Here is a 13,178-nt window from a genome sequence, read left to right as displayed (position 1 = left end):
AGATATGTGCAAGGCTACCAGCTTCACACATGAAACTGATCTACAAGCAGATGAATTCTTATTTTCTGTGCTGGTGTGTCCTCTCACTGAGGAAGGTTTGTCTTTCTTTTTGTTGTTAATTTTTAAAAACATACAAACCTTTCAATCAGAAAAGTTTAGCATGCAATATAAACAGAATATGTACCTCCCACTAAAATTAAATACTTGTTCATAGTTTATTTATTTATTGTGGTACTGGGGATTGAACCCAGCACCTTTTGTATGCTAAGCAAGTGCTCTATCACTGAGCCACACTCCCAGCCCTACGTGTATCTTATTTAGAGATACACATATATAACAAAACTAACACAAATTGGTAGTTAATACGTTATCAATTTTGCACTATCACATAATATCACTCTCTTGTAATTGTTTTCAGTTTTCTGTGTACATATAAATAGCTCCAGTTTATTTTTACTAATCTCTAATATTCTACCATATGACTATATTGTGTTTTACTTAATCATTTTCCTTCTGAGGGTCAACTTGTTCTTTCCACTTTTTCACTATTTCTGATTAACAATGAATATTTAAGCATAGTCCTTGTGTCTGTATAAGAATTTATTAGATGGCTTTAAGTGGAATTTCTGTATAGCAAGAGCATGTAAACTGTGGCTTACAAAGAATTTCCAAATTATTCTTTTAAAATGGCTCTAACCATTTATATTTCCATCACCTACAGTTTACATTTTCCTTGCTATTTTCAGATTTATTAATTTCTAGCAATCTAATGAATACAAAATAGAATCTTTTTTGTTTTTTTTCTGCATCCATAATATATGGGGGCATTTTTTAAATATTTAATTTGACAATTTATTTTTTTTCTTTTTATGGAATTGGGGTCAATCCTAAGGCCTTATATGTAGGCAAATGCTCTACCACTGAGCTACATCCCCAGACCCCTTTAAAAGTTTATACTTTAAAAAAAATGTTTTGTTGTTGTAGATGGACAGTATGCCTTTATTATTATTATTATTATTTTTAATGCGGTGTTAAGGATTGAACCCAGTGCCTCACGAACATGCTAGGCAAACAGTGTGCCACTGAGCCATAACCCTAGCCCAAATTTTTACATTTTGGGGACAGGATCTTGCTAAGTTGCCCAGGCTGACCTTAAACTTGCAATCCTTTTGCCCCAGAGACTTGAGCAGATGGAATTACAGGTATGTGCCACCATGCCCACTGACAAATTTCTGTAATTGGAAATTTTTAAAGCCGGTATGCAGATAACTAAGAGTTAATTTTATTAATCAATGCCCAGAAAATAAGAAAGTTTTACCAAAATGACTCCATCAAGTTTGAACTGGCACCACTGATGTTAGAGAAAGGAAACCACTTTTCTACAACAGCTGGACTCCAGGGAATGGTGCGGCCAAGCTCCTGCTGGGCCCACTCAGGAACAGGGGGAGCTGTAGGAACAAAGGCACAAGTGAGAGAGGAACGCAGGAGTTAGAACCAAAGCAGAGAAGCGAATCATTTGCTCTTCCCCTGGAATGACTGTCTCCCTCCAAAAGACAAAAAGCAGAATCATTAACATTCTTCGTCTGCACCACTAACTCCTACAGTCCTACGTTGTCTATGAAAAATACACAAACACAATTAAATTTTTTGTTCTTATCATGGGCACCAAATCCCTCCATCTTATTTCTAAACTGTTCCTCTAAATAGGAAAATATGCTGTTTTTTTTTTTTAATTCTTAAAAATGTGCATCTTGGGGGCTGGGGTTGTGGCTCAGCGATAAGAGTGCTTATCTAGCACGGGCAAGGTGCTGGGTTCAATCCTTAGCACAACATAAACATAATTAAATAAAATAAAGATACTGTGTCCAACTACAACTAAAAAATTTTTTTTTAAAATGTACACCTTAAAAGTGGCTTTAGTCCCCAAGAAAGGATAACAGATTGAGTTGGTGTAGTGTATTCTTGGTTATCAAAAAATACTCATGTAGCTTTGGGATTTTGAAATGGTGAATATTCATGATGTATGGAAAAGCATGCTACACACCACAATCTCAATCACTCAAAATGGGATATTGTGTATATATGCACACAACCTAGAGGGACACGTCCAGCTAAGCTTCTTGTGACTGGATGATTTTGTTCTTTGCTTGTGTTTTTATTTTTCCTGTAAAGTACAATTTACTTTTAAAAAATAATTTTTTTTTTAAAAAGTGGCTTTAGTAAAAAATAAATAACAGTAATATAAAAGCAGAATAAAACTGCAGAATGTAACAAATATGTTGCATCTAGTAGGTAAGTTTAAAATAGTAAGCTGTGAGTTGTGGCACTGCCTTGTGGGTATGTAAGAATTGGGTCTCTTAGGGTAAGCCTGATGGGCAAGTGGTGATTGGGTGAAACTAACAGAAACTTCAGTAAACTCAGTAATTCTGAGAGGCCTTTCTAAGACCCCAAAAGAAATGCTGTATGTTCAGGAAGTCTCTTGTGTTTCTTTTGGTGTGTGTGTGTATACTAGGGATTGAACCCAGGGGCACTCAATGAATTATATCCTCAGCCCTTTTAAGTTTTTGTTTTGAGTCAGGGCAACTTGTTAAGTTGCCCAGGCTGGCCTTAAACTTATGATCCTCCTGCCATAGCCGCCTGAGTCACTGGGATTACAGGGATGCATCACCAGGTCCTGTTTACACTGATGAAGTCTCAGGAAAAAATAAAATCAAAATATTTAAAAAGTATTTAGACTCATACTGAGACTGCTTCAGTGAGAGTATGAAGAGATAAATAAAACACAATGCTAACTCTGAAAGGAGTTCCCAGTGTCAAAAGGGTAGATTTACCCTTGAGTCATGTCATAAAGATGGGCGAGAAAAGGAAGGTCTTCAGGAGAATATGATGCTTGGACTAGATCCTGAGGCATGAGGAGGACCTCTCTGGGACTGAGTGTGGTGGGGAGACTACACACTAAGTCAGCATGCTGATTTACACCCTCAAAGAAACTGGGTCAGGCTAGAGCATGGAGTACTGGTAAATAATCCAATTCTTTTTACTGCATTCCAAAACAGAGTTTTATGACCTGCTTCTAAGACTTTATAAATAATTAAAGTGCAGTCTGTTCTATAACAATACAAATTTTCTAAAATAAAATAGCCTACACATGATCAGCAAATAAGGTAATGACATCAGTAGAAAATATTACATAATTTTGGTTGATATTTGATATGCTGATACAAGGTGCAGCAGCTGAATTTGAAGTGGCCCAACATAACTAAATACAACCAGCCAGGGGAACACAGCACCACACACCAAGTTCTTTGGACCTATACCCTTCTCCTTGCCTGTCTGGCTGGCCACCAGCTCTTTCTTAAACTGCTCACTCAGCAGTTCTCTGTTTTTATCATTCACCCTCATCTCCACAGTTCCACAGACTCCACTGGCCTTCCCTCTCTTCCATCACATCATCTTCATCTTTCTTTTAAAAGGATAAAGTACATATATTATGGAGTTTACTTATTAAAAATTTAATGTCTCTTTTTATTTAAACTAAAATTTTTATTAGGATTGCTATTACTTTTCATTACTACCAAAGATTTTGAGAAGCCTGTCCTAATCGTAGCTTTCCTAAAACTATTAGTTTTAGAATACGATTTGTAAAAAAAATTTTAAACAATAAACTTCACACCACATCATGGCCATTGATGCCTGAATTGCATTTGCTGTGTCACATATTCAGACAAGGACAGTAAAGGTCTATGAGAAAAGGATTGAGAGCTGGGAGTGGTGGTGCAAGTCTGTAATCCCAGTGACTGGGGAGGCTGAGGCAAGAGAATCACAAGTTCAAAGCTAGCCTAAGCAATTTAGCAAGGCCTTAAGCAACTAAGCGAGATCATCTCTCAAAATTAAAAAATAAAAAGGGCTTGGGGAACCTTTGGGTTCAATCCTCAGTACCAAAAAAGAAAGAAAGGAAATGACTGAGGCTGTAGCCCAGGAATATAGTGCTTGTCTAACATGAGACCCTAGATTCCAATCTCAGTTTTCCCTTGCAAAAAACAAACAAAAAAAGGTGTTAAGGTCTATGAAAATGAAAAGACACAAATATCTCCAATCAGTACATTTGCTCGAAAAATCCTTAGATTTCTACAGACCGTGGATCCTTTAGCCTTTTCTCTGTGCCTCTGTTATAGTCTCCTTCCTCCTTAAACTGCCTGATTTCACAGATGGTCGCCATAATCCCTTCTGTTCACACTTCAGAATCCATTGCCCCTTCTCTAGTTTCACTATCCTCATTTGGCAAAACCCTGACTCTGGTGAACATAGTTCTCTGTCTACTCTGTAACTGTCCCCAGTAGGTGAGTGTGGCTGAAGACAAACAAGCATGAGGAGGGATCTCATACTAGTGAGATCTAAGGTGACCTTATTCATTTCCTACCCTCACTCTCCACCTGTGACTTCCTACTCCTCCCCTCTCCTCAACTGCCAACACTTTCTTAAACCTTGATTTTCACAGTTGATGACTCTGCTTCCTAGTCCACTGAAAAAACCGATGCACTCAGAAGAGAACCCCACACACTTCCCAACACATCTACTCACCTCCCAGCATACCAGAAGCAGGATCTTCAAATGAATTATGAATCTGATTCAATACATCATCCATAATCTCTGAGAAAAGGGAAGCTGTATCCTGGTGGCCTCCAGCCACAGCTGTTTGGAGAAAATGTCTTTGAAATTCAGCCTCCTTGATGCTGAACACAGTGAGAACTGTAGCATTGGCAGACAGAGGTGAAATAATTCCAGTGATAGGGGGCCAACCTTCACCAGGGTCCACATTGGCAACCTACAAAATAGTTCTGATTAGTTGAGAATATTGTTATTAGTATGCCTAAGGAATTTAGTTTAGTAAAAGTCAGCGTAATGGTTGGCTATTAGAGGCAGAGAAATTATTAATCATGTAGTCCTAAAGTTTCAATTTACAAGTAAACTTAACCTTGCCAGGAAACATTTACTAAACATTTATCATGTACTCACAGAATTCTCAAAACTGCTCTGAGGGGAAAAAAGTATTATTCCCATTTTATTTTATTTTATTTTTTTTGGTATTGAGGATTGAACCCAGGGGCACTTAACCACTGAGCCACATCCCCAGCCCTTTTTTATATTTTATTTAGAGATAGGGTCTCCCCAAGTTGCTTAGGGCCTCATTAAGTTGCTGAGGCTGGCCTTTGAACTAGCAATCCTCCTGCCTCAGCCTCCTAAACTGTTGGGATTTCAGGCATGTGCCACCACACCTGGCTCCCATTTTATTTCATTATCCTCATTTTACAGAGGAGGTATTATGGCTGAAGAAGAAGAAACCTCAAGGTCCCCTCTCAGTATGGGGAGAAGCCAGGCACATCAGACTTCAAAGTCCTCGCACCTAACCTGAGATGGTACTACCACATAAACGATTTATCCAGAACATGCAGTGGACAGGAGAGCTGAAAACTAATCCAGGCCACCTGACTCCTGAACCCAGAGCTCACACAACTAGAATAGCACCAATTCAGTGACTACCTCGTTCTGCTCTAGGATGTTTCCTAACCGACCAAGTACCTGCCCCAACACTAGTTTACTCAAAACTATCATTTTAGAATAAGATTTTGAAAAAAATTTTTAAGCAAAAGAAACTTCACATCAGACTATAGCATCAATGTGCCTCCAGGGATTACGAGGCAAAGAGAAATATAGGGGATTTGCTGGTAGTTTAAAAAAATCCATGACTTTTAAAAAAAAAAAATCCATGACTTGTAATGAATACGTAACAGAACATTTAAAAACTAATAAGAAATCACCCATCACTTCATATTCTAATTCAACCATTCAATTTGGTCAACCACCTTTTTTTCCTATGTGAATTTGAGATACTTTACTTAATTGGATTCAAGGTACATAGAATTTTATAAACGGTTCACTAATGAACATTGTTGTCATAATGCTACTACAGTGCAGAAAATATTATTTGCAAAAACATAACCAGTTTTACTGATACTGTCTTATGGAGAGAGATTATTGACATTTTATAAATATACTTGTTGCACATTACTGTGTTATTAGACAAGATTTACTTAGCAAATGGAGGACACCTACCAGATGTAACTCCTCAGCAGTCAGCCTGCTTACCAGCTGCTGAAATAACTGCCTTTGAGTTGACATGTTCTCTTCTGGACCTTGTAGCATCCAGCTGTCGGTGTCCAGAGTGCCACTCACTGGGACAGACCAATGAGCTACCGATCCTTTTAAAAAAATTCTGACTGGTTTCTGAAAACGTCTCTGATTCACGGCCAAGGGCTCTAGGGTGACTGTCCATGTTTCTTGAATCTCTTTGCCTATTAGAAATAAAGACTATTAAAATCTAATGTAAGAAATAGTTATTAAAAAGAAACTTAATACTACGAAAAAACAATTCAGATTTCCAATTAAGGGACTAGTATTGTCACTTAGTTCACATGTCAACAGACTATCATAGGCAAGTTCATTTAGCTCTCTGTAAGAAATCTATATAAAGGTGAGACATGATGTCAGAACTTCTCACTAATTAAGGCTTAGAAATATACATTCAAGTAATACTACTTAGAAAAAAGACACTTTCTTAAACCCATAAAATATAGTGCAGCATATTTCATGATATTAAATTCTAAAGACCAAATGATAAAATTACTTAAACAAAAGTACTCTTGGAAATTAAATAAATTGCACATAATGTACAACATAGTTTAATGTATATATCTCCACACAGTACTACTTCTGTAGAGATAATATATTTAGAATTGAGACTCACCATATAGCAAATCATATGGTGAAACAAATGTATGAAGATTCCAACATACTGGCCTTTCTTGGTAGCAAGCATAATTTTAGGGTTCTACAGGCTAATTTACTTCTTCTCTTGGCCAATCATTGTCTCTTTATTGTCTTCATCAATCTCTTCTATGAGGCAATGAAATCTTAACACCCATGTGCTTGGACACCTGAACAATACCCATCTTTGGGAATAACTAGGAAACTTTAAAATCATTCACTTGTTCTTTTTATAAATGAGTCAAGAGTTGTTATTATACTAGAATTTGATCCTTTCATGTGGTATTTTTTATTTTGCTTATACATTTTTAATTCTTTCAATTATAAGCACCAAGTGCCCAGCCTGCGACACAATGAATGTAACTAAGATTTAAAAACAAAACAAAACAAAAAACAAAAAACCACATACCAACCAAAAACAAAAAAAAAAAAAAAAAAAAAAAACCTCCAAAATATTATTTGCTTACCTTTAACGGGAAGAAATAATGTTCCTTCTGTCCGTGGAAATGAGGCTTCATACTCAGAAGAATTATAAAGCAAACAATTTAAAGTGGCATCAGTTGGCAGAGTTGAAATCCATGGGGAAAGGTGAGGTTCACTTGACATCTTTCTTTCAACACTGGTCATTGTTTCCCGGGATTTAGTAAAACCCCAGCTGAAAGTTTCAGATGGCAAGATGGTGCCTCCTGCACAGTAGAGCAGTTCACAAATTGTCCAGTACCCAACATGGTCTGGGGATTCCCACAACTAACATTAAAATGACAAAGAAGCTCAGGTTAGTGTAAATTAGGCACTCAGGAATAAAGTTAAAATCAAGAGTAAATAAAGTTGATACCAACATTAAAAGATCAAATTATACCATTAATATATTTAATAAAGCTAAAATCAGAATTAAATAATATTGATGCCAACATTAAAGGAACAAATTTCATCATTAATATATTTGTTGAACTAAACAAAAATATTGGCCAACATCCTTTGTAAGCCCAAGAACATAATTACTACATAATATGCTTTTAAGAAAGCATTCATTTAGTGAAAATAGACTTTATATTTTCTGTCAATGATGCAAATCACTGGGTATAAATCACAAGATTTACAAAATATTAGAGTCAGAAGGAATACAAAACCATATACTAATAAAAATAATTCTGTCTTATACAACATAATACAGCAATGACCAGGTGCCATGGGAGGAGGCAGGAGCACCTCCCCTAGATGGCAACCATAACTCTGCCTTGCCCAACCACAGGTCTGAACAGGAACCAAATAGGTTCTCTTGGGTCCATCTTCATTGCTTTTACTGAAGCTCTCAACATCTCTCGCTGAAATTTTACTATAGCCTGTAAAAGCTGTGCCCTGTCTCTAACCTTCCCTCAGTTGCTCTAAATATTCTCCCAAATCACACTTCTCTAAAAACTTTCAAAGGCTTTCCACAGTTTCCAGGAGAAAGTAACTCTTCAGAATAACCATAGAGTTCTTCACAACCAACCCTAACAACTTTTCCAGAACACATTATCTTCTGTTTCCCTCACCCATCCCTACCTTCTAGGAACATTGAACTATTTTCTATTGCCTACACATGCTATTTTATAATGCTTCCTTGTTTTTGCTTATTTCTTGTGCTTCTCCTTCCTTCTTCATCAACTGATTGATTATTATACTTCTGTATTTAAATCAAATCCTGCTTTCTTTAGGAAAGTTCCCTCACTCCTTCACATATAGCTGGCTCTTCAATCAATGTTCTTTTAACAAACTTTTATTGTGCAACTTCTATGTAGTAGGAAACAATAAGATACTTCCTGTCTTCTAGGATCTTAAAGTTAGGGGAATGGAGAGTAAAATAGGAATGATATGAAATATTTAATATCACAATATAACATGACAATACTATGAGAATATGATGGAAGAGGCATCCACCCATCCTAGAATATGATCATCATGCTGGTTAATAATTATAAACTATAAATTACTGTGCACATGTGAGGAATTTGAACTAAAAGGGTCTTCAAGGTCATCTAGGTGATTCATCAACTTTTCATTATATTCAACTGCCAAAGAGGGGCTGGAAATTGCTTTCAGATATACTAAGACAATGATAGACCATCCAAGAATCCAAGACTGTCTTGAAAGCACTTTTAAAACTGACCTTTTGATAGACTTTGATGGATCAAATTAATAGTTCAGGATCAGCATTCAAAAAAAAAAAAAGAGGGGCTGGCGTTGTGGCTCAGTGGTAGAGTACTTGCATAGCCAGTGTGAGACACTAGGTTCGATTCTCAGCACTGCATATAAATAAATGAATAAAATAAAGGTCCATCAACATATAAAAATATTTTTTAAAAAGAAAGTACAATAGGAAATATCACATGTACAGAAGTAAACAATGTACTGTGAAATTTAGTTATGCATACCAATCTGGAAAATGCTATAACAAATTAGTCAAAAAAATACTTCTTCTTGGGGCTGGGGATGTGGCTCAAGCAGTAGCGCGCTTGCCTGGCATGCGTGCGGCCCAGGTTCGATCCTCAGCACCACAAACAAATAAAGATGTTGTGTCCGCCGAAAAAACTAAAAAATAAATATTAAAATTCTCTCTCTCTCTCTTTAAAAAAAAAAAAATACTTCTTACAGAATGAAAAGGAAAACTTTAACATAAGTTGAAAAGAACATTAGTGTTTGATTAGAAGTTAATTATGCACATGATTAAAAAAGGAGAGTATAGTATACTTTTCATTTTTTTTGGATATTATAGGGTGACAGATATGTCCTAGTGGTAGTGTCAAATTTGGGACTTGCAAATGTCCACTAAATATAAGTTCCAAGAAAGCAGGGACTTCATTTGTTTAGTTCTCTAATGGTAAAAGAGCCCCCACATACCTAGCAGGTATGTAATAAATGTGTTGAGTAAATCACAGGCACAGTTGAAAATGTGTCCATATTTACAAAGGTATTGTGTGCTTGAATCTTTCCATTCCCAGTCTGAGTCCAAGCTCTTTTTCTCTCAGTTTTTCTTCCCAATTGTGAGCCTCCCTGAGTCTCCCCTTTGCCTCCACAACGTGGCCAGGGAGAAATTTTTGAATAGAAAAAGACAGATCTTCAGCATGAAAAAAAAATTTAGAAAAGTTTATCTGTCGGGCATTCTTCTATAAAAGAGGAACAAATTAGCAAACATGATAAGGAAGGACCCATTCTGACTGACAGTGGTATGTCACACCTGGATAAAAATGTTTCAGAAAACTCAATCAACCTTATTTACTTTAATGCTATTCCAAAGAAGAGAAACCCATCTAGTAAGATATATTTCTACCAGTATTTGATATAATACAATTCCAGGGTAAACTGTTTGATATTTGGTATCAATTAGTCCAAATTAATACACTTATGTATCGTATACTGTGCCTAATGCTTGATTTACTGTCTTAACAATTTTAATTTCTTTCTTTCTTTCTTTTTTTCTTTCTTTTTTTCATGTGTGTGGTGCTGGGGATCAAACTCAGGGCTTTGTGCATGTGAGGCAAGCATTCTACCAACTGAGCTATATCCCCAGCCCAACAATTTTAATTTCTAGGATTCCATTTTCCGCATCAAATATTTGCCATTCTTTTAAACACTTTTTGCCCATTTCTTTTTGGAAAAACTGCTGCTGCCTTATCTTATGTTTGCCACACCTTTGGGGGCTTCATATGTGAAAGCACATTGGAAATTTTAACACACTGTATCATTTTGTTTTTAATCTCATCTTTTATACATTTATTTTATTTATCTATTTTTTATTTTTATGTGGTGCTGAGGATTGAACCCAGTGGCTCACACATACTAGGCAGGCACTCTACCGCTGAGCCTCAGCCCCAGTCCCACTGTATCATTATTTTAAAGTACCTGTTGATTTTCCATCTGTAAACTTGCAATTTAACCCACTCCTAGTTTTGTGGCATTGGAATCACATCTTTCACCTGGTTAAATTACACTCCAAAGCCTTCTCACTGATTAGAACACCTACACTAAAGACCTTGGCCCTACAGACTAGACTGTCTTCTTTTTAACTTCTACTGCTCTATCCATTGTTTATTAGGGCTCTGCACTCTTAATCTTTTTGTTTCTGCAACAAAGTTCATTCCAAGCTCTTCTCTATGCCTAGAATGTTCTTTCCCAGCCCTTATATTCCTCTTCTTTCACCATTCAATTCTTCTCAAAAAAGCCTTCCCTATTTACCCTATTATACAAATCTCACCTACTTCTACCTACCTACCCTGCCCCCATTCCCTCGCTTGGCTTTCTTTTCTCCAGAGCATGATTTTTGAAATCCTACACTTGTTTGCTCAGCTGTTTAATCTGTTAGCCTTTTCTGTTTAATTCATCTTTTGCACTAGAAGGTAAATTCTACTTCAGGCGCCATATCCCCAAGCACCTAAAACAGGGTAGTATGTACTCAATGCAGTGACTTATCAAGGAGTATTTATGACTAAATGACATGATACAGGAAAATGAAGAAAGCAAAAATATACACTTGTCATAATGCTTAACAGGAGCAAGGAGCTTCACGGCCTTAACAAAATCTGAATTAGCCATTTAGGATTTTAAGTTTGCAATATTTTATTTATTTAGTCAGTAAATCTTTACTGAACACCCCCAATATTCAATATACATCTGCTGGTCACAAAGATGTGAAAGACCTGGTGCCTACCTTTGAGATATTTTTAGACTAAATGGAACATAATGGAGGAAAGGTTTCAGGTACACACACACAAATAATAAAAAATAAGATAAAAATGCATAGAAATTCACAGGCTGAATTGCCTCGTTGTCATTTGGACAAGGCCTTAAAGGTTGAGTGAGGTTTAGACTGCCTTAGAAGGGTGAGGACAGGAGGCCTAGACAGACTAAAAGTCACAAGACAAAACAGTCAAGACCTGCTGATTAGCTAGACCAGGCTTCCATGTGCTGGAATATATGTCATGTGTAGTAGCATAAAGTTGGAAAAGGTAGTCAGGGCCCAAACTGCAGAGGAGCTTATACACTTTTTTCCCATTTTGTTGTAAAAACTGTCCCTATTTGTGACAACAGGACTTTTCTTCTGACGGAATATAGGGTTGTGTTCCTTTCATTCTGGGTTTACGGTGGCTCTGAAGTCGCTGCCAAATTCTAGTTAGCAGGGAGAACAGCATGCACTAAATTGGAGACTACTATCACCTTACCTTAGACCATTCGGTAGTATCCACCCAGTACAAAGTGATTTTTCGGGTGATCATGACCTCCTGGACTCTCTTGGGCAACAACTTCTCCATCACCTGCTTCGGAGTGGGCGGCAAGCGCTGGGCCTGGGCCTCGCACCCAGACACGAACTGAAGGAGCTCTCTCTGCGAGTGCGGACAAGGGGCCAGTAGGAAAAGAGCATTCACAAAGCCCCCAAGAGCGGCCTCGGCCTCCTTGGCCTCGCTCTCCGCGTCCAGCAATCTCCTCCCGCTGCTCCGCAGAATAGGTTTCGTGGGCGACGTGATCTCGGGCCGGTCCCATTGGTAGTCTAGCAGGGTCTCCATCAGGGCACTGTGAGTGTGAGTTGCCCTGGAAGCCGGGCCGGGCAGGTGGGCACCGTGAACACGATCCCCAAGCCGAGCCTCGAGCTCCTCCTCAAAGTCCTCCCAGGAGCGGGTTCCTAACTCGCGGAAGTCGGACCCGCGTGAAGGCCGGCTCCGCGCCCCCTGCGAGTCAAAGAACTTGAAGGCCCAGTGGACCCCGGCCAGGCCAAATCGGCAACTCAGGTAAGTGAGTAGGCGCAGGGCGACCCGCCGCACCGGGCTGTGGCGATCCGCGCAGCCCGCGGTGTCCAGCAGCAGCATCACTTTGTGACAGCAGGTCATGGTCGGCCGCGCAGCAGTCCGGGGACTCCGGCCCGGCCCGCGCAGCTCTTCCCTAGGCCCTAGCTTCAGAGAACCAGCGCCATTCAGTGCTTCCCTTAGGGTCCTGGTCTAAAGACTCCCGCGCTCTCCGAGAGCTGCTGCTATTGGCGGAGCTAATACCCAAAGTCAGCTCCTATTCGCTGATTGACTTACGCAATTACGTGAGGACTCCCATTTTTGACGCTGATTGGAAGAGTGGTGGAGAAAGCCTTGGCTTGATTGGTGGAGTGCGTGACTATGGGCGGGCCCTGGGTTCCGGGAGAAACTGCACTTTCATTGGTCTGAACTTTCGTTTTAAAATTTAAAGAGGTGGTGCCTCGCTGGCATGTCTAGGAGTTTGGAGCTGGAAGTCTTGTTCGAAAGATTATGCGCCCATGCGGGTGCGAACTGTCTGGGGCGGCCCGGGACAGGGGATATTTACCTAGACCTTGATAATTTGGTGCTTGGAGGGAA

At 38.6% G+C, this 13,178-nt stretch overlaps 1 protein-coding gene across 1 annotated transcript in view; it reads right to left on the bottom strand.

The window, feature by feature from the left end:
- Positions 1-12,760, bottom strand: part of Ticrr (TOPBP1 interacting checkpoint and replication regulator) — a 41,005-nt gene extending 28,245 nt beyond the window's left edge. Inside the window, exons 1-5 of the mRNA XM_046437218.2 lie at positions 12,024-12,760; positions 7,293-7,572; positions 6,115-6,353; positions 4,582-4,825; positions 1,319-1,448 (exon numbers count right to left, since the gene is read on the bottom strand). Of these exons, the coding sequence (XP_046293174.1) occupies positions 1,319-1,448; positions 4,582-4,825; positions 6,115-6,353; positions 7,293-7,572; positions 12,024-12,686 (1,556 nt within the window). The 5' untranslated portion in view covers positions 12,687-12,760. The remainder of the gene's footprint in view (positions 1-1,318; positions 1,449-4,581; positions 4,826-6,114; positions 6,354-7,292; positions 7,573-12,023) is intronic.
- Positions 12,761-13,178: the final 418 nt, after the last annotated feature.

This window comes from Marmota monax, unplaced genomic scaffold, assembly GCF_021218885.2.
Source record: "Marmota monax isolate L192 unplaced genomic scaffold, Marmota_monax_Labrador192_F-V1.1 WCK01_AAM20220418_F8-fsc00005, whole genome shotgun sequence".
NCBI classification, from domain to species: domain Eukaryota; kingdom Metazoa; phylum Chordata; class Mammalia; order Rodentia; family Sciuridae; genus Marmota; species Marmota monax.
The sequence above is the reverse complement of the archived record's forward strand: the minus strand, read 5'-3'. Positions and strand labels throughout refer to the sequence as shown.